This window comes from Ylistrum balloti, unplaced genomic scaffold (genome assembly GCF_031769215.1).
Source record: "Ylistrum balloti isolate Yb309-2 unplaced genomic scaffold, AGI_CSIRO_Ybal_v1 Utg370070, whole genome shotgun sequence".
Classification (NCBI taxonomy): Eukaryota; Metazoa; Mollusca; class Bivalvia; order Pectinida; family Pectinidae; genus Ylistrum; species Ylistrum balloti.
The window spans coordinates 102,264-129,990 of record NW_026782112.1 but is presented as its reverse complement, the minus strand read 5'-3'; the positions used below and the strand labels follow the sequence as shown (position 1 = coordinate 129,990).

General features: G+C 34.8%; 2 protein-coding genes across 5 annotated transcripts in view; one reads left to right on the top strand and one right to left on the bottom strand.

Annotated features, from left to right (window-relative positions):
- LOC132549630 (conserved oligomeric Golgi complex subunit 5-like) overlaps positions 1–9,481 on the top strand; it is a 35,793-nt gene extending 26,312 nt beyond the window's left edge. For 2 of the 3 annotated variants that reach the window (XM_060213578.1, XM_060213577.1), the window contains 7 exons: positions 2,173–2,235; positions 3,149–3,252; positions 4,064–4,192; positions 5,497–5,682; positions 6,577–6,706; positions 8,241–8,333; positions 9,228–9,481. In XM_060213578.1, coding sequence (XP_060069561.1) covers positions 2,173–2,235; positions 3,149–3,252; positions 4,064–4,192; positions 5,497–5,682; positions 6,577–6,706; positions 8,241–8,333; positions 9,228–9,362 — 840 coding nt within the window. In that variant the 3' untranslated portion in view covers positions 9,363–9,481. The remainder of the gene's footprint in view (positions 1–2,172; positions 2,236–3,148; positions 3,253–4,063; positions 4,193–5,496; positions 5,683–6,576; positions 6,707–8,240; positions 8,334–9,227) is intronic. The other variant, XM_060213579.1, reaches the window with a different exon arrangement.
- Positions 9,482–13,837: 4,356 nt separating this feature from the next.
- Positions 13,838–26,864, bottom strand: LOC132549634 (4-hydroxybenzoate polyprenyltransferase, mitochondrial-like). 2 transcript variants are annotated; one of them, XM_060213584.1, is made up of 8 exons: positions 26,824–26,864; positions 25,603–26,134; positions 23,152–23,318; positions 22,756–22,877; positions 21,371–21,456; positions 20,034–20,164; positions 15,435–15,623; positions 13,838–14,518 (listed from the first exon to the last, which is right to left on the bottom strand). In XM_060213584.1, the coding sequence occupies exons 1-8, from the start codon at positions 26,860–26,862 to the stop codon at positions 14,369–14,371; spliced, it is 1,416 nt and encodes a 471-aa protein (XP_060069567.1). In that variant the 5' UTR covers positions 26,863–26,864; the 3' UTR covers positions 13,838–14,368. The 2 variants fall into 2 exon arrangements, with proteins under 2 accessions (XP_060069567.1, XP_060069566.1); XM_060213583.1 differs by lacking the exon at positions 20,034–20,164 and adding an exon at positions 17,512–17,645.
- Positions 26,865–27,727: the final 863 nt, after the last annotated feature.

Sequence of the window (27,727 nt, the reverse complement as noted above, 5' to 3'; positions counted from 1 at the left end):
ACAATAGAGAGATGAAATGTGATATTGATATTTACAGTAGAGAAACAAAGTATAAAATTATAATAGAGAGATGAAAGGTAATATTTACAATAGAGAGATGAAATGTGATATTGATATTTACAGTAGAGAAACAAAGTATAAAATTATAATAGAGAGATGAAAGGTAATATTTACAATAGAGAGATGAAATGTGATATTGATATTTACAGTAGAGAAACAAAGTATAAAATTATAATAGAGAGATGAAAGGTAATATTTACAATAGAGAGATGAAATGTGATATTGATATTTACAGTAGAGAAACAAAGTATAAAATTATAATAGAGAGATGAAAGGTAATATTTACGATAGAGAGATGAAATGTGATATTGATATTTACAGTAGAGAAACAAAGTATAAAATTATAATAGAGAGATGAAAGGTAATATTTAAAATAGAGAGATGAAATGTGATATTGATATTTACAGTAGAGAAACAAAGTATAAAATTATAATAGAGAGATGAAAGGTAATATTTACAATAGAGAGATGAAATGTGATATTGATATTTACAGTAGAGAAACAAAGTATAAAATTATAATAGAGAGATGAAAGGTAATATTTACAATAGAGAGATGAAATGTGATATTGATATTTACAGTAGAGAAACAAAGTATAAAATTATAATAGAGAGATGAAAGGTAATATTTACAATAGAGAGATGAAATGTGATATTGATATTTACAGTAGAGAAACAAAGTATAAAATTATAATAGAGAGATGAAAGGTAATATTTGCAATAGAGAGATGAACTGTGATATTGATATTTACAGTAGAGAAACAAAGTATAAAATTATAATAGAGAGATGAAAGGTAATATGTACAGTAGAGAGACGAAGTTTAATATTATTATTATGATTAGGTTCTGTATGTATTGAATGCATGGTTTAAGTGCTAATTTATGAAGTGTTAGGTTTTGCTCCCTGATCCCTGAAGGTTGGGGCCCTTTATGGGAATTTTCACCAATTCTTAAAGTTCCTTCCTTGTAAATGGAACAATAGAACTTAGTATGAAGCATACTTTGATGAAGGAACCTCAGCTTGGTATAAACAATATATCCAATTCTTCTGATAATTGAACGGTATGGCCCTGTATGGCTGATAGATGTAATCTTTGCAATCTATCTGCTCCTGTTTGGCAATGAAAGTATTGTTGATCACATTTCATTACAAATAAGTGAGAGTGAATGGGACTCAGCTTTATGTAAATCAAGGGTTTATTCAAATTGTTCTGCATCCATGGTCCATCGTCCGTTTGTCTGTAAACAGTTTTTGTTATCACTATTTCATGAGAAGTACTGGATCGATCTTTCTCAATTTTCATATGTAGGTTCACCTTAGTCCCTAGTTATGCCTGTTTGATTTTGGGATTGATAAAAAAACAAGATGGCCGACAGGTGGCCATCTTGGATTTTGACTTTGAAAGTTTGTTATCGCTATTTCTTAACTAGTACTAAATGTATCTTTATTATATATTATGTATAGGTTCCTTCAGGTCCCTAGTTGTGCCTCTGTGAGTTTGGTACTGATCAGAAAAACAAAATAGCCAATAGGCATCCATCTTGGATTTTGCCTAGTAAAGATTATTATTTCTATTTCTTAAGAAGTACTGAATGGATGCCTCTCAAATTCCATACATATGTTCCCTTTGGTCTCTCCCTGTGCTTGTTTGGTTTTGGGACTGATCAGATGAAATGGCTCCCAGACGGCTATTTTGGATTTGGCAGGTGAAGATTATCATTGCTTTTTCTGAAAACGGAGTGTACAAATTTCATATCATTAAGAACAAAAACAGAGAAGAGAAAAGAAGGGAAAAGATCAAACAATGGTGGGTGCCAAGATCCCTCATGGATTTCTTGTAGAGGGTAGGGGCAGAATATAAGACAAAACAAAAAAGTCTAAAATCGATAATCTTTTCCTGCTTTGATGAAAGTATTTTGTCAAAATTTACTGTAAAGCTTTAGCATTCCTCAACATTTGGTGCAAATACAAAAAATAATAGTGAATAAAAACAATTTACAGTGAAAGCTGAAATATCCAAGTGAGTGATACAGGTCCAATGGGCCTCTTGTTTGGTGGAGATGGAAAGTATGTTTTTGTAAATCCTACAGCAGTTTGATATCATGTGATTTCAGATCTTAGCTGGTCTCACAACTTATCCCACTGAAGCTACAGAAAGTATCAAGAAAGCTTTGGAGGTAAGGACTGGAAGAAGAGTTTTCCACTGGGAGTGTAATATGTCCCTGGTAGTGTAATCTGTCCCTGGTAGTGTAAACTACCACTGGGAGTGTAATCTCAACCCTGGCAATGTAAACTACCAATGGCATTGTAATCTACCACGGGGAGTGTAATCTACCTCTGGGAGTGTAATCTGTCCTTAGTAGTGTAAACTAACAATGGCAGTGTAATCTACCTTTGGGAGTGTAATCTACCACTTGGAGTGTTATCTGTCCCTGGTAGTGTAATGTACCAATGGCAGTGTAATCTACCACTGGAAGTGTAATGTTCCTTTGGTAGTGTAATCTACCACTGGGAGTGTAATCTGTCCATAGTAGTGTAATCTACCTCTGGGAGTGTAATCTACCACTGGGATTGAAATCTTTCCCTGGTAGTGTAAAGTACCAATGGCAATGTAATCTACCACTGGGATTGTAATCTACCACTGGGAGTGTAATCTGTCACTGGGAGTGTAATCTGCCACTGGTAGTTCTTTCATTATGACCTTTATCTTGAGTTATGCTGCAGTGAATATATTTCACTGATATACCATTCATTTAAGAACAGTATGGTGAACCTTATTATCAGAAGTTAGGTTTGTCATGTATTATTAAATTTGGTAACCAAATGAAAAAAAGCTGTGGCTGAATCTACAATAAGCTGAATAAATAATGTATGAGTTGTATATAATGTTGACAATTTATACATTTTTTTTGACATTTACCAGTAAACAAATTTTTGCTTTGGCTTACATTTAAGAGTTGATATTGGTTTCTGTAAAAGGTTATATCAGTATAGCATAAAGTAAATGAAATACGATCAAAACAAGAGATTGGTTTGTTAGCCAACAGTTACAAAACCGGAGATACTCCTAAATAAATACTTGTATCCTAGGTGACTGTGGGCCTGATGAGTGCTGCAGTAAACCCTCTTTTGTCCTCTATCTCCGATGCTGTTGAAGCCATCATACTGACTATACACCAGGAGGACTTTTCAGGGTAAGCATACACCAATATATCCGGACATAATCTAACTAGATCCACTTTCTACCTTACTTGGTATGATGTGCCAGTGAGCCTCTGGTATGGGAAAGGATTTGTCATCTGTTTGTCCATCCAGACGTCTGCCAGTCAACTTTTATCTTCTTCAAGGAAAAAATATAAGTGATTGGGAACTGATATTTAGGTTTGGAGGTACTTAGGTTGGAGTTCAGTATACTTTCCTCATGAATAACCTTGTCTTATCTTTTAGTCACAGGAGAAATGTAAGAGTCTTTTTTAATGTTCCAGAGGACCCAGAGAATTGTAAATTTCTTCATATAAATGACCTTGACCTTACAAAGAAGGTGTTACTAAGTTGTGATAGCTTATGCCTAAATCTGATTGATTGTACAATAAAGTGTGTTTGAATCAAAATGACCTTGACCTATTGCTTTTGGAACTGATCAGAAACAACAAGTTGGCTGACACGAGACCACATTTAAAGATTATTTTCTCAAGAGGAATTTTCAAACTTAATAAAAAAAAAGCAAAAAGGAACAGAATAAAATTAGAAAAAAATCTTTTAAATGTCAAAAGCAGAACAAACAATGGTGGGTGCCAAAGACCCTTTGGGATCTATTTGTTGAATGTACAACTTCATAAATATTACTTTTTCACTTGTTATCACCCTTTACAAAGCCAGTAATTTTAAATGAAATCATAATTGAATTTACATCTATCAATTTGCCTTTTAGTTATGAAACACCATATGAAAGCGTTCCTAAGAAATATCCATGGGATAATTTTTAATTCTGGAATGACTTTATAGGATGATGGATGTGGACCATCAGAAGGAAGCTCATTGTTCTCTATACATGCGGGAGTTACAGGACTTTGTAACCAGATGTCAGACAGATTACTTATCTCCATTTGATTGTCAGGACTTCATCATGGAAAGGTACATTAATATTTAATGGTAGTTTTCAAATACTGTTCTTTTCAACTCAAAAATCTTTTTATGTTTGTATGATTCCAAATTTGTTTGACCAGTTCAAACTGCCAGCTGTTTGTCTGTCTGTCTGTCTGTCCTCAAAAATTAAGTTTAATATCTAAATGACTTCTCAATAACTGAAAGGCCTAGTACAACAATATTGGACCTTTAGCATGCTGGGATGAAGGGCTATCAAGTTTGTTTAAATGAATGACCCTGACCCTCTTTCAAGTTCAGATTTGTTCAATCAGAAAACAACTTCTGAATTATAATAACCCACTAACCCTGGGTGCCATTATTGTGTCAGTGGCATGCTCTGATGAATGGCTAACAAGCTCCTAAAAATGAATGACCTTGATCTACTTTGTGTTAAAATGTTTTAACAACTTCACACTCAATAAGTACCTAGAAGTCTAGAGGACTGATATCTGGCCTTTAGCATTATAAAAAGATATTAATTTGTTCAAATGATTGAACTTTATCAGCTTTCAATGTTACCACAGGGATGAAATGTATTATATCCAAGAGCCCAAGAATATTGATAATGGGCTTGTTGCATGCTGGGAGGAAGGGAAACCAAATCTGTTTAAATGAATAACCTTGAACCACATTTAATGACACAGGGGTCAAATGTGTTAAATCTTTAAATAGCTTCTTCTCAATAACAAAAAAATCAGAGAATATTGAATTTGGACATGAATTATGTTAGGATGGAGCACTTCCTGGTTTGTTGAAGGAAGGAAATTTACTTAACAGACAAAGACTTCAGGCCCATTGTGTTGCTTGTTAGATTGGTAAAACCTGGTTCAGGTTGAGAGAAGGAAAATATGCTTGCTTTATTTCATGTCTAAAGAAGCAGCTTTAACTTCTGGGTGTTGGACATTAAATTGGGTCTGAAATCCATAAACGACTTGGTTTTACATTTATACATAATATGTTATAAAAATTGTATCTATTGATAATGATTTTTTCATAATTTGGCAGGAAATCTTTTTAAAAGATTTTGACATCGGTGCAAAGACAATTTAAAACTAGTGTAACCCATTTCATGTACAAAATATCAAATATTCAGAAGATAATTTTCTATGAAATCATTTACATTATATGAAAAGCTAAATTTGTATCAAACTATAAAGAAGTAATATCTTTTAATTTGTCATACTGCCTTGAGTAGTAATTATTTTCTCATCAAAATGAATATTCATACTGACATATTCCAGTTGTTGATCATAGGAATGTTGAGACATTAAAACCATTTGTATATTTTACAGCATCAAACCAATAGCAAGTCGATGTGTAATGCTATTTGTAAGACATGCCTGTTTGGTGCGTCCCCTAGGGGAAGGCGGAAAGATGCGACTGGCTGCAGATTTTGCTCAGATGGAATTGGCAATCTCTCCATTCTGTAAAAGGGTTTCCGATATTGGCAAAGACTACAGACTTTTGAGGGCCTTTAGGTGATAAAGAATTTTCCTTTTATGATATAATTGTCCTGCTCCCATCAATAAGTATAATTATAAGTTGAATGTACAAAGGTTGTCAAATGTGACCTTTTACCCTGTAACCTGGACCAATAACCTCCTTCATGTGATGTAGAACTTTTTGATTCTTTGGATTATTTTAGGGAAATGACATTGATCCTGAACATAAAATGGCGAGGAAAAAATGTATTGAGGTAGCAGGCTTAATGGACAGTAACAATGTTTGAAATGACTTTATTGCTCAGTCAGATATTAACTTATTTGAATTGATATTTAGTCTGAAATAATTATCATTAAGCTGCTGTCATCTACTGAAGTAAAGGAGGGACTATATATGGTTTTGTGTTATGTCCATTTGTCCTTTCACTATCTTGTCCAGAACATTTCTTCTACACTGCTAACCATGCGAGCCAAATACTTGGAATATGGGTTCACATTGGCGAGATCGTGTATCACATATTAAAAGGAGGTCACTAGAAGCTACATTTTCACCTTTGAGCTACACCAAAAGAAAAACTTGTCTGTAGTCAATTTTCGACACTACTAATCATGGGAAGTAATAACTTGGGTTATGATTAACCTTAGTGAGACATCATGTTGCGTATCAAAAGTAAATGAATCTGACCTATCTTTTGACCTTTGATCAACATTTAATAAAACTCTGGCTCTTTCTCCTACACTACTTGTCACTGGATTTTCCAACTTGGTGTATTGGATGTTCTGGGTGAGACGTTGTGTCAATGGGGGACTATAAGATCACCAAATTATCTTGTTGATGTTGTTGTCAATTTCTCACACCAGATTAGAAGCAACCGTCATTTTTTCATTAACCTGTAATAGCTCATTTATAAAATGTTTGGTTTGTTCCAGACCTCTCCTCTTTCAGACACCTGAACACATATCTCGGAGTCCAACTCTGGGTGACATCATTCCGTACAGCACATGTCTACACTTTCTGTTTGCTAAAGGGGCTCCCCCAGAACTGCGGTCTCCACATGTTGTAAGTGATAAGGAGATTCTGTTTATGCAAACATACGGGAATCTACCAAGCTGCCCAGTGTGGTTAAATGGATAATCAACAAAAAGCAAAAATAGGGACCTAATAAATGCAAAGGCCATAGTTAGAGACAGTTAAATGTTTTCTTTGATTTTGATCATAAGGCTATGGCTATACTAAAAATCAAATCCATTGTGTATAATTCCTCTCATGATAGTCAATTACATAACAATGTTTATGTTTAAATAACCATATCAAGTGTTTGCTTGAAGTATGTATGAAATAATCACAGTACCAATGAAACTGGACTGTAATTATTTTGTTTTTAGTGTATAAGAACACAAGTTATCACTATGTCTCTTTAAAAGTCAATTTATCAGTGTAGTGATTTTTGTGCACTTAGCAACTTGTGACCTTTTGTGCAGTTCTGCAGCAAAGCATTAAGAAAGATGATAATATACATTGAAATATATGGGTGGCTTATTTACTGGATGGCTTTCTGGTAAATCCTGGTATTTTTTTTTTTTGGTCATCATACTTATGACTATTTTTAGTTCACCTGGTCAGAAGGACAGATGAGCTTATGCCATGTTGCACGTAGGGCACAGCATCAGATGATGAATGTTTTTTCGATTTTTTTTTTTTAGTTCACTTGGCCTCCAATGCTTATTGCAATCATAATAGGTCATCCTGAGACTTTCTCTGAGGTTACGTAAAAATATTCTTCTCAACACCTAGATATTATGAAATCAAATGCTCTTTATGGGTGGAATGATCTTTAAGTGCTTTACCAAAATTGTGAATTTTAAGACCCTATGGTCTTACATTTCCCCCTGGAAAAATGTAGTAATATAACTGTAAATGAAATGTTTTAAGTAAAAGTTGAAATATCGAGGTGAAGTTGGAGTTTATACAACAATTGGTTGTAAAAAGTGGTTGTTGTATAAAATATATCTTTCACTGAATTAAGTTAAAATGAGTGTATCTCGTAACTTTTGGAAAATGACCAATGAGAGATTTTTTGTGACCTGTTTGTACGAGAATAAAATAGATATTTCCAGAATGAAATTACCTGCTCTTTATTAACAGCTGTTTTGCTTACAACATCAGTTGGGGCATAGTGATATGACCTGTTGCCACTAATTAATATGATGAACTGACAATTTCAGAAATATGTGGAACATTCCTTTATTCGTTTGTTTGTCTTCAAAGCTATAAAATGATAGACATCGAGATAAAGAAACAAATCATTACAAATTCAGTCATGAACATCTTATTGTGAGTTTTAGTTTCCATGAAAACGTATGGTGTCCTTCAGGTCAAAATGTAACTTCTCAACCAAACAAAAGACACACTGGTCATATTCCACTAGTGGTACACATATCATATATCTGGCATGTTTACATAATGTTCTGAGGGTGGAATAATGCATGATATTGTGGTAGAAAAATGATAGATTTCATCCATGAACATGTAGCAGAAATTAGATCAATAAATTTTCATAAGGTCAACTAATGTTGTTTTTTTTTATTTTCAGGTGGTGGATTGGTCCATCAGTCGTTACTCACAGTGGCTAGATAGTCATCCCTCTGAGAAAGACCGACTGACACTCATCAAGTTTGTATTTCTGGTTCTGAATTTTTAGTTTACCTTCTCCCTCCTTATGACATACCACAGCATGTCTTCCGTCCCCTAAACTTTTCAAACATTTAAGCAGATTTTGACCAAAATTGGAGGAAATGAGAGTAAATTTCTTTTCTATAAACAGTTCGTCTGACTCCCCTAGGGCCTGAGGGATGGGGCCAAAAATGGGAAATGAAGCAAATTCAATATGATCATTCTTCTTCTAGGAATACCAAGGTTCTGTCCCAATTTGGTCTGAAGCATTCATGAGTGAAAGGAAATCAATTTTGTATAGATGATGGGTTTTAGCCCCCTTGCACTGGAAGGGTGGTTGTCCATTAGGGAAAATAAAGCAAATTCTTTTATATCCTGTTTTCATAGAAATTCCTGGATTATTTCAACTTTGGTCTGAAGCATCAGTTGGTGAAGGGGAATCAATTTTGTCATCAGTGGGTTTTGAGCCCCAGGTGTGGGTGGGGCAGTTATTAAAATTGATTAATTGTTTCGTCCTTAATATACAGAGGATTATAGTACAGTTGAAAAAGTTGGTCAATTTATTACCATCTTTTACCCTCCATAGGTCAGTATAATGTACTTCACACTACTAATTTACCCTATAAAAGAGACAGTGTAGTCATTAAAACTAAACACTAAAATTTTCTACTGGTTGTGTTGGTAGATTTTCTATTCTGTTAACATTACCAACCTGCAGAAAAAATATTTTAAACCATTTACATGAATGTTTTATTTTCTTACATAAAATCCAATTAGTTTCAATTTCTGTTTTACAAAAAATGTCTTATTAAATGCCAATAGGTTTTATCAGATCCTATTAAGTCTTGACAAACTTGTACAAAGTTCTTAATATTTTCCATTGATTGCATTTACTATCTGTTTACAGGGGAAGCTTAGAGGGATATGTCCAACATGTAAAGTCTCGACACGGAAAGGAGTTCACACCAATCTACCCAATAATGTTAGAACTGTTACAGAAAGGACTTCAGATTGCTACGTAGCAATGACAGAACACAATTAACTGTTATAGAGTGCTGTTCTGTGTATGACTGAATAGGAAGAATATTTTCTGTTTAACCTCCTGTGGAGCTCAAGAGGATAATTGTATATTCTTTATCGAAACAAGTTTTTTAGATAATCTAACTCCATTATCCATCATCCATTATACCATGCCATTCACCACTCCATTTGAAAGTCTTCTCAGTCAACTTAGGCCTAGGGTACTAATATTAGTTCTGTAGCATACTGAAATGGAGGACTACAAGGCCATTAAGACCCATGGGCCTCTTGATATCTCACCATTAGTTGGAAAGGTTTTCATTTGAATGACTTTTTTCATTGACCAAAAAATCGAGAGTAATGATATTGTCCAGTGGGATGCTGAGACAAAGGTCTAGTAAAATTGTTCAAATGTTTGACCTTGACCCTCTTTTAAGGTCACAGGGGTCAAAAGTGGGAGTTAACTTATTTTCTTTTAAGTTGGGTTTTGGTATTTGGGAATTAGTATTTTTAAGACATTGACTTAACTTACCAACAAGGTCTTCTGTGTTAACTTCAGGACAGGTGACTTATTCAGGCCCATTGGGCCACTTGTTTCATTTTTCAAGTATCTTCATGTTTGTGAAGTGGGTTTAAAAGTGAAATGATAATAAGCACACTTTCATAATTTCTGAAAAAAAGATTACCTTGACCTGTAAAGGTCACAAGGGTCAAACTTGTGACCTTCCAACAACTTCTTTTTGATTATCAAAAGATTCCTGGGATGAGACCTGTCAAAGTGTTTTTCAACAAATTACTAGACCCATATATAAGATTACAGGTGATTTTTATCAATAATCAGAAGATCTAGAGGAAGGCTCCTTGGATAAAGCCTGAGAAAGATTGTAAAAAAAATTGTTGAAACGAAATGGTTGAGAATTATGGTATTTTGCCTGGGATAAAGCATGACAATATATATGTTAGAAATATCCTTGACTCATATTCAAGGTCACAGTGATGAAATTTGTTAAAACCATGAAATGAGGTCTTTTGAATACCATAAGGCCTAGTAACATGTTATTTGATTAGAAGTTTCCTTGAATGAAGCTCATCAAGAGTCACAAGGGTCAAATTTGTTGGAACCTTCAAGTGATTTCTTCTTCACGGCTTTCAATGGCAGTGATGTGAAATTTTCATAGATTTGTTGAATTAGAGAATTGCTTAAAGCAATTATATATGTACACATGAAACTAAAGAACTGTGATAATTAAAATGATTATGATATATTTGTATATATTCATATAGGTATAAGTTTTTATACCAATGTCAATAAAATTGGGATCACCAAAAAAGGTATCAATGGTTGTGTATGTTTATCATTTGATCATCTGATGATAGGCTAACAGGTCAGGTTAAGGCTAACAGGTCAGGTGAAAGACTCCAGTCCAGCGCTCTGTGCTAACTGGTCAGGTGAAAGACAAAAGTTGTAGTTAAACATGGTGAATATCCAAATCCTTAGCTGTCACTTTGACACAAACCACATCCTCATCAACAGATGGAAAAGTTGAATTTCTCTGAAACACTATGTGAGCATAGAAGACCACCACATTAGCAATGAAATCAGTCTTCACCTTAGGATCAGGCAGTACATTCCTCATTTCCCTCAGAAGTCTGAAGCTGGCACTGTTGTCCACCCTCTTGACTAATGTAGTTAACAAAACAATGTGTGCCAAACAGGTGGGGCAACAAAACATCAAATGTCACCAAATGCTGAGCTGTCAAATGTTAATGTCACATTCAAGTTATGTAGTTTAGGTCATCTTGTTGCATACTAGAATGACAGGTCACCAGGTTTATTCAAATAAATGACCTTCATCCACTTTCAAGGTTACAGAGTTCATATGTGAAAATTTTTTTTTTTTTTTCAAATATTTTATTTACAAAGAAATCTACAATGTATATCACAGTACAAAATATGTCCTCATGAAGGAGAGCTCTTATTCACAACACACTTCATTCACACTGCCACTGTTTTGGTTGCACAAGCAAAGCTACAATTTAACATCAAACATAAATTACAATTTATTGATGGAGACATAACTTACTCTTTTTTTCAATGTAATTTTAATATTATTTGTTTTCATTTCAATACTGATATTTTATAACAAAGACACTTAATATCTTAATACATACTCATCATACTCAACTGCCTTCCTTTAATCAGTGATTACTTTCAGACTCCTAACTAGAGGTGTGCTCGCCCTTTGATGACTTACACCTGTGTGATCCACATGGATTGGGTTTTCTAAAATATAAACTTTATTAATTTTACAACATTTACAAAGCAATCTTTAAGCTTATATTAATCCCTCTAAGTGGCCCTGGTGGAAGCACACAAGAGGTTTTACTACTGTGGAAGGAAACCGGGGTACCCGGGGAAAACCCATGTGGTCAGGCAGGTGACCCCATACCTTTCCACATCCATTCCGGGCATTGATCACCAGACCACCAAGGTGGAAGGATAAGGGTTTTTTCTACTGTGCCACCTGACCAGCAATGGACTGTTTCTGGTGGTTCATCTGGCTATGTCATGTTTATTTTCCATTACTAAAATTTCATATATTTAGTCAATCTGATCAAAAAACAATATTCCAATGTCAATATATGATAAGAATGTGTGAGATTCTGACATGATAATAATCATGTTGTTCAGTGTGATACACTATCTTTTATGGACTCGTTGGCTTGTAAATATGTAATACCCATTTCCTTCCGATGATTAACTTTCTAAAAACTCAAAATGTGTCAGAGTACAAATCATGAATTCCAATTCTCTCAATTCAAATGCTGTAGGAAAGTCTATGATTAGAATAGGATAAGATCATAGGACTTTTATAATGTCACGAGTAACAATTTAAAAAAATACCATATTTTTAGCCCACCATCATCAGATGGTGGGGTATTCAAATCGCCCTGCGTCCGTTGTCTGTCAGTCCGTTAACAATTCTTGTTACCGCTATTTCTGGGAAAGTACTGGATGGATCTTTCTCAAATTTCATATGCAGGTTCCCCGTGGTCCCTAATTGTGCATTTTACCTTTTTTGGACTGATCCGAAATCAAGATGACTGACAGGCAGCCATCTTGGATTTTGAGAGTAAGATCTTGTTACTGCTATTTCCGAGGAAGTACTGGATGGATCCTTCTGATATTTCATAGGTTTTGGTTTCCCTTGGTCCCTAGTTTTGCATTGTACATTTTTTTGACTGATTTGAAATCAAGGTGGCCCACAGGCAGCCATCTTGGATGTCGACAGTAATACAGTAGTTTGTTATTGCTGTGACAGGATCCCTATCAAATTTCATATTTAGCTTCCTCTTGGTACCTAGTTAAGCATTGTCCCATATTTTAAATGATCTGAAAAACAAAATGGCCTATAGCTCTCCATCTTGGATTTGAACAGCGAGTAATTGTTTTATGGCTATTTCTTGCCTACATGATCAGTCATTCTCAAGTATCAGATTTTCTAAATTAAGTAAACATTGATAAATACACTGTTTAGGGTATTTATACTAAACCATGCAATGAATTGAGTTAATGGCATATGGGTTGACACATGAGAAGTAACAGAAGAATTGATTTTTTTAAAATGTCAATAATTCCTAATATTCAAGTGTTGGTGTTACAAAAACATTAATGTAATAAAATAAAGTATAAAATTTGAAATTTAAAAAACAAAAAAAAAATAGTTTTAAAAAACTTTAACTTTTATTATACTTTTGCTCTTGTACATGTGCATCATTTCATCATCATCATCATCATCATCATCATCATCATCATCATCATCATCATCATCATCATCATCATCATCATCATCATCCATTTTGAAGTATACAACTTAATAAAGGGTGTTCATTTTATCACTATATCCCTATAAAAATATCTTGTGCCATCATTGAGTACATTTAATGAAGACCAGTTCATGAACATTTACAACACCTGCAACAAAAAAAATAAACAAATCTTCAAGAACTGAAAACAGATCCTCAAATGATGGGCGTCAAGATCCCACTGGGATCTCTTGTTAGTAATTTAGGAGTAAGATTCACACCACAAATTGTCCTGAAGAAGCACACATGTTTAGACTGATAGACATACAGTAATACAGATACTGATATTCCTGCACTTGTTGTAATTTATCATTGCCTTCGAGTTCAAAAGTTATAAATTTGTTTCCTTTTATTAAATAGTATAAAGTTCAGAGATACAATGCCTTTTTTATAGATAAAGGAGAACAGTATTTTAATGCAATTACTAAGGAAAGGAAGAAATGGATACAACTTGAATGATGAAAACATTCTTATGTTTTGCATACATTGAATACATATGCTCACTCCTACTCTCCCTCCCCCCACCCCCCTCTCTCTCTCTCTTCCTTCCCCGCCTCTCTCTCCCCCCTGCCTCTCTCTCCCTCCCTCCCCTGCCTCTCTCTCCCCCTCCCCTGCCTCTCTCTCTCCCTCTCCCTCTCTCTCTCTCTGTCTCTCTTAAAATCTTTGAACAACTTCTCACATTGACCTTTCAAAGTCCACAGGGGAAAATGTGAAAATACCCAAAGGCTTAATGAAGCCTACTTTGTTTATCAAATGATTTGATCTTGATCACATGGATCAAGTGCATCAAAAGCCTAAAATTTCTTCTTTCAAGAAGCAATAGGTTGTTGGTCATGGTATTTGTGTAGAAGCATGCTTTTGGAAAGAGATTTCAAGTTTGCAGAAAATTAGCTTCATGAACTGACACAGTTTTCTTTGTAAGCTGTAGAAAAGGTGAACATTTCAGGCCCATTGGGCCTCTTACATGTCTTCACTGCTAAAATATTCTGAATTTGAACTGTTTCAGTCTTTACATTCCTACTACTGCCATTATGTAAAGATCTTTATAATCTGATTATTTTTTACTATTAAAACCATGGACCTCCTTTTTTTTGTTTGTTTGTTTCCTTGTAATGTCTTAAATCAATCAAATATGTTTGCTCCTGAGAAATAATGCCATCTTCAATTCTTCTTTTCTTTCTCATCTTCCCCTTCTGTTGCTTTCATCAGCGTTCCTATTGTAACCCCTATGAACATCAGGAATCCAAGTTTTGAGTTGGAGCGAAATTTCGTCGCACAATCATCTGCGTTTTCCAGGTCAACTGACCAAACCTTAATAAGGAAAAATAATATGAGAAAATCTACAGTGATTATGAAATTTTTATTTTTAATAAGAGGGATTTTGATGTCCCACATTGTATGATATTTATTAATGCTATGTGTAAAGTGTTTTGGTCACCTGAGTCTCGTGGTGATCTACTGTGACTGTCTTTTGTCCTGTGTCATATATTGTTAACTTTAACATTTTCAACTTCTAATGAAAAACCTGCAATGAAATTTTGTACCCCCCTTCTGTGGCCAAATGAAGTAATTGTACATAATATGGTTAACCTTAATGCCCAACCCCTCCTACCTTCCCCTTCCCCCTTCCCATTTACTGTCTTTAGTATGATAACATTGACCATTCCTATTGATCTTCATTCAATCTCTGATTCACAATTCATGCATTTGTTTGTTCATTTGCACATTCAGTCAGCCAGTTTATATAGTGCCTGTTTGGTTCTCAACTGCCTGAACTGAAGGGGCCATTTGGCCAAACCAGTCAGCTTTGCCCTGTTTGGCCACTGTTTATGTGAACAAAAGGCAGAAACTGTACTTCTGACCAATGGACCTGACCTGTGAAATTAAGGTCAGGTCAGAGACCATTTGAAATTTGGCTTTATCCAAATTAATGGAAAAGGATTCTAAAAAATTGCAAGTTTTTCCTCTGGGCCCTGTCCTTAGCAATTTGAACAAAACACTGCCATTTCTACAGTAGATCCCTGTTGAGTTCTGCCCTTCCCAAATTCAGGGGCTAAGATCAACCATTTATACAAATTGATTTTTCTTCTTTCCTTCATAGTATGCTTTAGACAAAATCTGTACAAAAACCATGCATTAGTACAAATAAAATTATAACTATGAATAGTCAGTAAATATTATCAATAAATAAATGGTTTAGTGTAGTTGATTGCTATATTTAACAAACCTGGTGGAAGAGATGACCACAAGTACAGGCCACTGCTGTGAAGTATGGCCAAGTTTGATCACACATGACCCCTGTAGTCACCAGTCCACCCACCATTGTGGTAGCGAATCCTGACAACCAGTATTTACTCTGGTCACCAAACTTCAAAGCTGTAGACTTAATGCCAATCAGCATGTCATCATATTTATCCTAAAAAGACAAACATTCATAATTTAATATCTGATTTGGAAATCATATTTAGATCAACATCAAGGGATGACTACAATGATAAACAAACCCCAAGGGATTGGGCACCTACCATTCTGTGATCCTCATTTGTTCTGTAAAAGTAGGATTTTTCCTTATTTTCACTTCTTTCCATTTATTTGTTCTTAAAGATATGAAATTTGAGAATTTCCTCTTAAGAAATAACAATAATAATCTTGCAGTATCAAATCAAAGATGGTCACCTGTCTGCCATTTTGTTCATAATTAGGCTCTTATTGTCAAGGACAAAACAGCTTGTATGCTGCAGTTTAATTCATTGATTGGCTCTAATGTGGGATCACACAATGTTATGTGATGTACAATATGTGCTCAATGTCTACACAACGTGTCCATGACAGGAAAACTGGGGAAAACTTGCTAATACATATTTGTGTGCATGGTGTGTGAACTTATCTGAAAGCTTATTGATACAAATGAATGAAACCTTATTGTCAAACTCATCAGAGATCTTAGTGATATAAGGCTGCATACCAAGTTTCATCAAAATCTGTTCATATCTTCTCATGTTATTCTTCATAAATTCCTACGGTAATTACAATTTAAAGGGACATAAATCTATTGATTACAATCTAATTGGTCCGATTGTTCAAATCATTTGAGATCTTATTTAAGTATCACTGCATACCAAGTTTCATCTAAACCTGTCCATATTTACTTAAGTGAACTTATCTGAAAGCTTATTGATACAAATGAATGAAACCTTATTGTCAAACTCATCAGAGATCTTAGTGATATAAGGCTGCATACCAAGTTTCATCAAAATCTGTTCATATCTTCTCATGTTATTCTTCATAAATTCCTACGGTAATTACAATTTAAAGGGACATAAATCTATTGATTACAATCTAATTGGTCCGATTGTTCAAATCATTTGAGATCTTATTTAAGTATCACTGCATACCAAGTTTCATCTAAACCTGTCCATATTTACTTAAGTTAATAAGTGTTAATAAGGTCTATGGTAATAAACCTGTAAAGGGCCATAACTCTGTAAATATTATCAAATCAAATAATTAATTTTAGGTATTGTTCATAGAAGGCTGCATACCAAGTTGCATAAAAATTTGTTCAAATTTACTCTTGTTCAGTAGTAATTACATTTTAAAAGGCCATTAATCAAATCACTCCTGAATGTCAAACTCATGCCAACAGCCTAACAGAAGTACAAAGATTTTAAGATCAAGTTTAGTTTCCGTGATCCCCAGACAAAGAGCAAAGAAGCAATATATAATCATCCTGAGAAATGAGGAAAAAAATCCTTAATTTCCCCCACTTGAACAAAGGTGCTTAAAGCCAGACAAAATCTTGTAATTCCTGCATAAGAAGGATTTTGAATATGTAAAATAGAATGCTTCAAACCAAATTTGGTGAAAATCTATTAAGTAATTCATCGCTTCTAAAAAAGATGGATCACAAACAAAGGGAGACTGAAATGCATCCAATAAAAATGGGTATAAAGAATGTAATTCTTATAGTAGCAAAACAACATACCGGTAACTGGCAGTAGCACAAAAGCTGGACACATGCTTAATAATCAGAGAAAATATTCACCAATTTGGGCCTGCTTGTCTGCTATGCAATCATATTAATTTTTTTGTTTGTTCATTGTATGTTTTAACACCGTGATTAATAATTACCATTCGAGAGGATGAGAAAAAGTGGCAGATATGTTTGATTATTTCATTTGCACCATTTTCACGGGATGTGTAAATATTATAATAATAAAGTAAAAAAGTTGCAACTAAGGGCGACAACAGAAGCAAAACATTGATGCATGCACAGTATATACTGAGAGACATGTAGCACTCACTTGATGAGCATAAATGGTGTCATAGAAGAGTGTCCAAGCAAAACAACTCGAATACAGAGGCAGCACCACGGACAGGTCAACAGAGCCCTGTACAGCAGCCCAGCCTAACAGGGCTCCAAAATTGAAGGTCAAGCCTGGCAACCAAAACAAACCCATTAGTACTATGATGTCAAACTGCCCAATGAGAATTTGGTACCAATAGGGCGACAGTCAAAGGTTTCATTTCCCTGAAAATCAATTTTAAGGCAAATTTATGTTTTCGTGTAAAAATATTTTTCATTTCAAGCCATAACAAGCAGCATCCACCATTTTGTGGTTTTCATTTGGACCAGTCACCTGATCACTATAAGACCTATATATAACACCAGCAGTACAAAAAGTTTTAAATAATTAACATAGTTCAGAATATATTTTACACTAAAGTTTTAAAAACACTAACCTGAAAAAAAAGCTGAATGTTCCTAAATTGTTTAACTCTTCTGCAACTGAATTATACAGAAGACTGTCCATTCATTAACTAAATTTCTTCAAATTTGAAACCCTATTTATCCAGCAGGGTACAAAGCTAATGCCATGAAGCCAGACCTATTGCTCCTTCAGCAAAAGAAGTTCTTAAAATAATCATTTGAACTTAGTTCTTCATACCAACATGTTACAGAGTCAATATCAGTACCCTGGGACATTTGCTTACAGAGAAGAAGTTGTTTAAATAAGTAAAAATGTATAACCCCTGTGACCTGAAATGTGGATCAAGGTCATACATTTGAACTAATTTGGTAATCATTCATCCCAACATGCCACAATCTCCATATCAGCACTCTGAACATTTCAGTTAAAAACAAATCATTTGAAACCTATGACTTTGAAAGAGGTTCAAAGTCATTCATTTAAACAAGAGGCCCATGTGGCCTGTATATCCCACTTAGCTAATTCAGCTTTTAAATCATTCAACAAAGAATTTTTAAGAAATAAAGTATTAAAAATATTTTTGTTATTTTGGGCCCTGCCTCATGGTCTAACAAAGTCAGACTTACCATTTATGTAAAAAATTTGCTTCAGGTCAAACTTTGATACTTCAGACGAAATTGGGACAGAAAAGGCATTCCTCCAGAGGAACATGGATTTTGAAATATTTGATCTCATTCGGCATGGTACCCCACACTTCCTGCCTAATGGGGTCATGAACTACTGTTTATTCAAAATTGATACCCCTTTAATTAGCAATCTAGCTTGCTTCTGGCTAACTTTGAACAAAATCCATTCATTCCTAAAGAGGAATATTAAGACTACCTCTTCCACACCCATCATTTACACAAAATTGATTTTCCTTCAAATACGGATATTATAGACCAAATTGGAGGAGACTCCAAATCCTAGCATTCCTTCAAAGAAATAAGAATTTGAAAGAATTTGCTCTTTATCCCATATTGAGACCCACCCGTCTGACCACAGGGGAGACAGATTCAGCAGTTAGAATTGATTCTCTTCACCATCGAATGTTTTAGCCCAAAAGATGTGTAAAATCCAATTAATTTAAAGAAAGATACAAAATTGATTTCCCTTCACCCAAGAATGCTTCAGACCAAATCAAGGCAAAATCCAATCAGTCCTACTGGAGGAGTTGAATTTTTCAGAATTTGCTCTATTACTACTCCTAGGTCCTGCCCCTATGGCCAACAGGAGGTCAAGACCCACCATTCATAATAAAAGAACATGCAAAATTTCCCATTTTGGGCCCTGTCCCTCAGGTTTCAGAGAGCCAAGACCCACTGTTTTTACAAAATCAGTTCAACTTCCCACAAGGAAGCTTCAGACGAAGTTTAGTTAAAATCGACTCACTCATACATGACTAGAAAAGTTGACAGATGATGGACAGATGGTAAACAGACAGACAGATGACAAACAAAGACAAACAGGTAGGCCCTAAAGTAGTCCTCTGTTATACAAACGAAATGTACCTTAAATCTTGCTGTACTATTTGCTCTTCTCATGTTTTTATACATTTCCCAAATCCCAGGTATGTCTTATTGAAATCAAGTTTGAAACGTTTAACATATTGATATTAAATACATTGGTATACACAAATAAGACAGGTATCTATTTTAGTATAAGTACATAAATGTCAGCATTACCATCCAAATATTTGAAATTCATTCAAATACACTGAATGAATATTCAAATACCAAGATCTGCTACTGACATTTAAGCTCTACTTAAACGTAGATCAAAGTTATGCATTTGAACAAACTTGGTAGCCTTTCCTCCCATCTTGCTACAAGCATATCTAATATCAGTTACTTTTGCCCTAGGAAGTAATGGTTTGAATGGAAAGTTTACAAACAACACAATGGTCAAAACACAATGACTATCTTCAATGAGGGTCCCAAAATACACTATACCTTATAGCATGCACTAACAACAAGACAACAGACATGCTTCACAACATTGAAATAAGCTGAATTAACTTTTAGTGCATAAACATTCAAAGGAGGAGATCAAAGGTTTGTTTTCGTCTGCAATACCTGATGAGAATAAATGGTATCATATATGATGGTGTACACCACACACGCTGTATACAAGGGTAGTACTGGCCAGTCCAAACCCCCAGTGATGGCTGACCAGGCAATCAACACACCCCAATTCAAGGTCACACCTGCAAAAAACAGGACCCTGTGTGTGACATGATGGACAGAATAAAGCAGCATCTAGGTTAGTCATATGCATCATATAGTTTATTTACCCATGGATGCTTCTGACCAAATATGGACATGGGTAAAATTCAATCATTCCTATAGAATAGAACAAAATGAAAGCATCTGCCATATTTCCTCTATTGTGTCCCATTTAAGGGGATTGAGAACCATCATTTATAAAAAAAAAAATCCTCTTCACTCAAGGTTGCTGCAAACCAAATTAGGATAGAATCCTGACCTTCTTAAAAAAGAAAGATTTTTTTTTAAGAATTTACTCTATTTCCCCAACTGGGCATAGCCCCTCATGCCTCAATGGTCCAAGACCAGTCACTTATAAAAAACTGATTTCACTTCCTTCAAGGATGCTACAGACCTAATTGGGATAGAATCCTGGCATTCCTACAGAAGAAGAAGAATTCTAAAGAAATTAATATTTTTCTTCTATTGAGTTATGCACCCAGCCCTAAAGGGGCCAAGACCAAATGTTTAAACAAAATTGATTCCCACTAGCCCATGCTATACATGCTATATAGGTGACCTAAAAATTGCTCTATTTCCCCTTGTGATCCCTGTCCTCAGGCCCTAAGTGAATAGATCCTCCATTATCCAACAATGAATCACATCACCAAAGGATGCTTCAGATTAGGTGTTGATTACAGTAGTGACTGAGGAAAAGTTGACATATTGACAGACAGATGGGCAGACAAAACAGTATGCCATAAGCTCACATTATGTTTCCATATTAATAGTTCTGGAAGTTTCTGATGTGTTTGGCCATCACACAAAGCCTGCATGCACATCTAAACATGGTCCCTAATATTGCTTAGAGTTCAATTAAACAAATACAAGTAAGACAAAATTGACAAAAAAGTGACAAATGTTTTTTATGGACCGATTAACGGACGGACAGATGGACGCACGAACAGACAAGCTAATTCCAGCATGTATTTCAAACTTTGTTGTGTGAGTGTGTTTGTGGAGAGGGCTGGGTTGAGAGTATTCTGGGTGGTTGGGGTTACATAATAATATACATTAAGAATGTCATTTGCCATCAACCTTGGCCATTGGTTGTCATGCATGGAATTCTATGTACAATAAATGGCTGATGAAGAGAAAGGTTTACAAAGTTAGTAAAGGTAACAAGGAAACAGGAAATCAAACCTTACCCAGCATTGCTTGAGGCCAGTAGGTGAACCTCTTGGCTAGTGGATACAAAATCACTGGAATCATTGAAGATGCCCCTAGTATGATACTGAAAGGAAACGAAATAACAACATGAGGCTCAAGGGCCTGATCTTTATCAATTTTTACAAAGAAAATGATATCTAATGTCTGGTGTTCCAGTTTGGCAAGTTCAGCAGTCTCTCTATGGCAAATTCCAAAAAGAAATTGTCAGGGAATGATGGACAGACAGACCACAGACGTAGGGCAATTTGAATAACCCATCATCTGAAGATAGTAAGTAAAAATCTATGTTTTTAAAAAGATACAAAACAGATTTGTGTTTTCACTGATCCCTTACAAGGCAGCTACCAAGCCTCAGAATGTGCAATTTCATAACAACGTCACTAGGAAAATTGCATTAATGCACCTGTAATTATTAGATGTAACATAATCATAAAGAAAATCTTCAGAATATTTCCATTTCATGAATTTAACAAAACCAAGCTTGTTTTGATTGACAAACAAATTATGTAACTAGAGATCAACTGACACCAAATACAAATCTGTTTTTTTACCTCCACAAAATACAAGAGACCCATGCAGTAATAATGGTGTAGTTTAACTAAAATCTGTCAAATCAAATAGGTTAAAATCTTCAAACAATTTCTTCTCAAATACCAGTACAATGATATTGAGCTTTGGCCAGGCTGGGATGAAGAGCTACAAAGTTTGTTCAAACAAATGACCTTGACTTACTTTCAAGGTCACAATGGTCAAATTCATTCAATATTTAAATGACTTCTTCCCAATAACCGCAAGTCCTAAAGTGCTGATATTTGGCTTGTAGCATGCTAGATGGAGTGCTACCAAGTGTGTCCAAATAAATAATCTTGACCCATCTTCAAGGTTACATGGGTAAAATAAGTTAGAATCTTGAAATCTTCCAACTAGAGATCTAAATGACAGTCTCTTAGTTTTGACCACAATTTTTGTTTTATTTAAGTTCTGACAGCTCATATTTCAAATAGCTTAACCACTGAAAGGAAGTGCCTCTGATTTTGTCCCCAATACCTGTTTTTGCACATGGAAAGGACTTGTCACACTTGAGTGAGAGTGTTCCTTCCACTGACCATGTCTAATATCTAAACAGTATTCCAGAAGGCAGGCACTCTCATATGATCTTTTTCTCATGTAGCCTTGCTCTTTGAACCCCTGGTGGTAAGAATCACACAACTTATAATTTTGATTTGTCATATTCGGCTATGGAACATTTCTGCATATTTTTATTGAAATCAGTGTAGCAGTTGTGTGAAAATGTCAACAAAACAATGATGAACAAAGATGATCAGTTTTGCCCAGTTTATATAAAAATACAGCACAGACTAACCTGAACATATTTAGTTGACAAAGTATTGCCAGAGACACAGATAGCATTCCTCCTAAACAGACCAGGCCCTGGAACATGCTCAGCTCACCACTAGTTAGGGGACGACATTTTGTTCTTTCCACCTGGTATCACAAGGTCAGAATATCAGAACTTGTATGTAGTATAAATACCAATATACATTACCACATATGTGAAAACATTTCTGAGAAATCTCTTTAGATTTACAAATATTTCAGTATTTCTAACCTTCAATCCTGTATTACTATTAATGCAATTTTAGTTTTGAAAGTTAAAAGTTTTGAAAACTTTTTTTTGTTATATAAATCAACTATAAACCTAGAGAGAATTATCTGCACCAAGAGCACATGGCCAGTGATTACAGTTACTAAATTTTACCTTCTTATCAAAGTCTCTGTCCCACATGTCATTTATGATACAACCAGCCCCTCTCATAAAGAAAGCACCTGTCCCAAATAATGTCAACAGCCAAAGATCAGGAATGTGACCTGGGGTCGCAGCCATTGCAATGCTCCATGTACAGGGCCAGTATAACAATAAAGTACCTGGACAATTAAAGAACCATTTATTATAAAAAAAAATTGTCAACAATGAAAAGAGAGAGTTTTTTAAATCAATGATTTATTGAAACACTTTTATTTTTCTGTTGTTTAGAGTTCTGATTATCTACTCATGATTTTATCTTTTTGCCATGCTTGCAGGTCAGTCAGCATTTCTACTCATACATGTATAAAAACACCAAATTTGAGTGACCTGTGCATGGTAATTATACTGATAATGTTTTATTTAACATAAAACAGCCCCTGTACAATGCCTATAAATAACACACCAACAGAAAAATTCTGTGTCAAAGCCTTTCAAAGTAGTTGACTAAGTGCATGTAGCTCATTTTTTCTTGACAACCACAATCTGAGGATTGGTGGCCATTCCTAAAATTGGTTTTGAAATAATAAAAACAATTACTGAGTGTAGCTGAATTACAATAATAACATTTTATAGACTTTTTTAACTTGTAATTACTTTCTGACTTAGTAAACAAATTAGTCATGTTGATTCCATATGGTTTGCAACTATGAGACGATAGTTGCTATATACTAGGCTTATTGTATTTAAACAGAACTGATATGATACTTAAAATGCTTCTATTTTTTATGTTTGTTGGTTCCCACACAGAAGATGTAACCCTAGATATCACTACCAGCAAGCCCTCTGTTTATCAACTAATTCGTTTTTCAAAGAATTGAACAGCTAGTGCTCACTTAATTAGTGTTATAATGTACAGCTGGTAATCACTTAATTAGTGTTATAAAGTACAGCTGGTGATCACTTAATTAGTGTTATAATGTACAGCTGGTGATCACTTAATTAGTGTTATAATGTACAGCTGGTAATCACTTAATTAGTGTTATAAAGTACAGCTGGTGATCACTTAATTAGTGTTATAATGTACAGCTGGTGATCGCTTAATTAAAGTTATAATGTACAGCTTGTGATCACTTAATTAGTGTTATAATGTACAGCTTTTGATCACCTAATTAGTATTATAAAGTACAGCTGGTGATCACTTAATTAGTGTTATAATGTACAGCTGGTGATCACTTAATTAGTGTTATAATGTACAGCTGGTGATCACTTAATTAGTGTTATAATGTACAGCTGGTAATCACTTAATTAGTGTTATAATGTACAGCTGGTGATCACTTAATTAGTGTTATAAAGTACAGCTGGTGATCACTTAATTAGTGTTATAAAGTACAGCTGGTGATCACTTAATTAGTGTTATAATGTACAGCTGGTGATCACTTTATTAGTGTTATAATGTACAGCTGGTGATCACTTAATTAGTGTTATAATGTACAGCTGGTGATCACTTTATTAGTGTTATAATGTACAGCTGGTGATCACTTAATTAGTGTTATAATATACAGCTTGTGATCACTTAATTAGTGTTATAATGTACAGCTTGTGATCACTTAATTAGTGTTATAATGTACAGCTGGTGATCACTTTATTAGTGTTATAATGTACAGCTGGTGATCACTTAATTAGTGTTATAATATACAGCTGGTGATCACTTAATTAGTGTTATAATGTACAGCTGGTGATCACTTAATTAGTGTTATAAAGTACAGCTGGTGATCACTTAATTAATGTTATAATGTACAGCTGGTGATCACTTAATTAGTGTTATAAAGTACAGCTGGTGATCACTTAATTAGTGTTATAATGTACAGCTGGTGATCGCTTAATTAGTGTTATAATGTACAGCTTTTGATCACCTAATTAGTGTTATAATGTACAGCTGGTGATCACTTAATTAGTGTTATAATGTACAGCTGGTGATCACTTCATTAGTGTTATAATGTACAGCTGGTGATCGCTTAATTAGTGTTATAATGTACAGCTTTTGATCACCTAATTAGTGTTATAATGTACAGCTGGTGATCACTTAATTAGTGTTATAATGTACAGCTGGTGATCACTTCATTAGTGTTATAATGTACAGCTGGTAATCACTTAATTAGTGTTATAATGTACAGCTGGTAATCACTTAATTAGTGTTATAATGTACAGCTGGTGATCGCTTAATTAGTGTTATAATGTACAGCTGGTGATCACTTAATTAGTGTTATAATGTACAGCTTGTGATCACTTAATTAGTGTCAGTTATACCTAGATATTTCAACTGAAAAAGTTATATTCTGAATAAAAAAATACTTTGTCAACAGAAAATCAACTAATTGCAAAACTTACCATTTGAATACCATTATACTTTTCAAATACCATCCTACTAAATGGATATTAGTAACAATTAGCATACAATCTTACCTATAGGTTTATCAAATCTGATAAGCCTTAAATATGGTTGAATTCTCTTTGGGGAAGCATCCAGAATACCTTTAGGAGATAGAGTCAGGCAGCGTATAGAAGGGTCCATCAATTTTTTTGTGTGTAACAGATCCGAGTTTCGCGATGAATGGATGTTATAACGACATGGTTTACTATTCCTTAGAAATCTTGATTGAGTCAATCGGTCTTTATGTAAAGACCATGAGAAGTTGCTGCAAACTTTGGAAGAATTGTTTAAATTCAGCAACAAAGGGTGTTTGAATCTGTAACACTGACTACACCCTGGTTTTCTGTCATAAACATCACTGCTTTGTAATGTATTATATTGATCAGATAAAGCCATTGGTCTTGTTGTTGCATTACTGTGGGATACCCTTGATGACAGCCGTCCAATCAGACTCACATCTTGGGAAAGACATAATGCAGTTCTTGCACTTAGGCTGCAAGAGTATGAGAGTCCCCAGAACAATGATTTCTGTAGTCTCATGGCTTTCTTGCTGAGAAACTGTGCCTGCAACAACAAATCAAAATATTTACTACACTAAAATCATAGTCTAAATGAACAGTATATGAGAAAATTATAATCTAAGCTGTGAAGTTTGACAGTATAAAGAGGAGAATAAAAATAAAAAGTAAATTGCTTGCATGTCATGTAATGAAGGTTTTGAAGCAAAGTGGGTTTTTTGGGTGAGTGTCTGATTTCACTGCCAGATGAGTGTCCGACTAATTGTAATCAGACAGTTTAATGATGTTTTAAGAAGTCTGGCGACATATTTTGGGTGTGATATATTTAGCGAATCATTTACCAAATTAAAGAAAAGAAAATTATCAGTCGATTTAGACCACTTCAAGTGACGGCCACAAGTTCACACAAATCGGGTTGTCTCAATAGATTGACTAATTACCTTGTCATTAGTATGACAAGTCTGTAGTCCTATAACATAAGAAGCTGCTGGTCGACCGTTTCATAAACTGACATTATTGTGCCGACTGTTCCACGGCGCCAGTTATAAATTTCTCGCCGTGTAAAACTCCTAACACTGTGGTTCAACTTCTTACTGCAGTGATGCCTAATGGATATTAACGAGACATTGTGTTATTAAGGTCTGTGGTATGTGTGAAAAAACTGATAGCCAAATTCAGGAGAGGAATCTATTTTTTCATATCTGAAAATTATTTAGCAGGTCTATTTTAACTTACCGGCCGGCCGCTACCTACACTTTCACTTTCTAAGCACATACGCGAGAAGTTCCGAAAGGACGATTAGAGAGAGTCCGATCTCATTACTTAAAGAGCGCTGTCTAGCGTCGAAAACGTGGAACAAAGTTAGGTAATGCAGTCTATTAAAAAATTACTGGATTGCTCGCAGTAAATTATCTACTCTCCGCCAGAACATATATAAATAGAGAACTGTTTTTGACCAGTGTGAGACACTAAACTGCAAAAGCGATGTTGTCTGGGTTTGGAAGTTCTGGTCCATGTCTAGGGCGCTGTTGATCCTCTAATTCATTAGTGCAGAGACGTATATATCACATATATATACGTCTCTGATTAGTGTATAGGCCTACTGACACTAATGAGAGGTGTGATCCTCTACCCCGTCCCGTGCATTATACATCTGTAAAAATAGTTCACATGTACAGCGAAGGCAGTTATGTTCCACGAGAATTCCGAGTGCAATGATCACTGCTGAAATTATACATATAAGTTAGTTTACAATTATTCGATGAATAAAGAAGTAATCTCGTAACAACTCTATTTCCTTAACCAATTAGTAAACAGGGGCGTAGCTAGCCCAGCAGAAATGTGTAAGCCCAGCCGAGGGGTCTGAATTTCAGGATATCAAAGATGTTTTGAATCGTTTTCTGAGACATTTTTTTTTTTATTATTCATTTATTAACAACAAACGTCAACCTATTTATTTTCAACCTTAGTTTTGTAATTTTTGTCCGACATACTCTATGCACGGATTTTTTTTATGTGTAAGCCCTGCCATTTTCTTTCTGTGGAAGCTACGGCCCTGGTAAACTCCTACCAACACTTCCCGTTGACTTACTGTGTGTGATGTCATTATTTTTGCTTGCTTGCCGTTTCTGTTTGGTAG

Excerpts from the sequence above, each read along its gene's own strand:
- LOC132549634 (XM_060213583.1), bottom strand. The coding sequence starts at position 26,862 with ATGTGCTTAGAAAGTGAAAGTGTAGGTAGCGGCCGGCCG. Across the intron at positions 22,878-23,151 it reads ACAGAGACTTTGATAAGAAG|GTGGAAAGAACAAAATGTCG; the intron begins GTAAAATTTAGT and ends TTGTGATACCAG. Across the intron at positions 17,646-21,370 it reads CTGGCCTCAAGCAATGCTGG|GCTTGACCTTCAATTTTGGA; the intron begins GTAAGGTTTGAT and ends TTTGGTTGCCAG.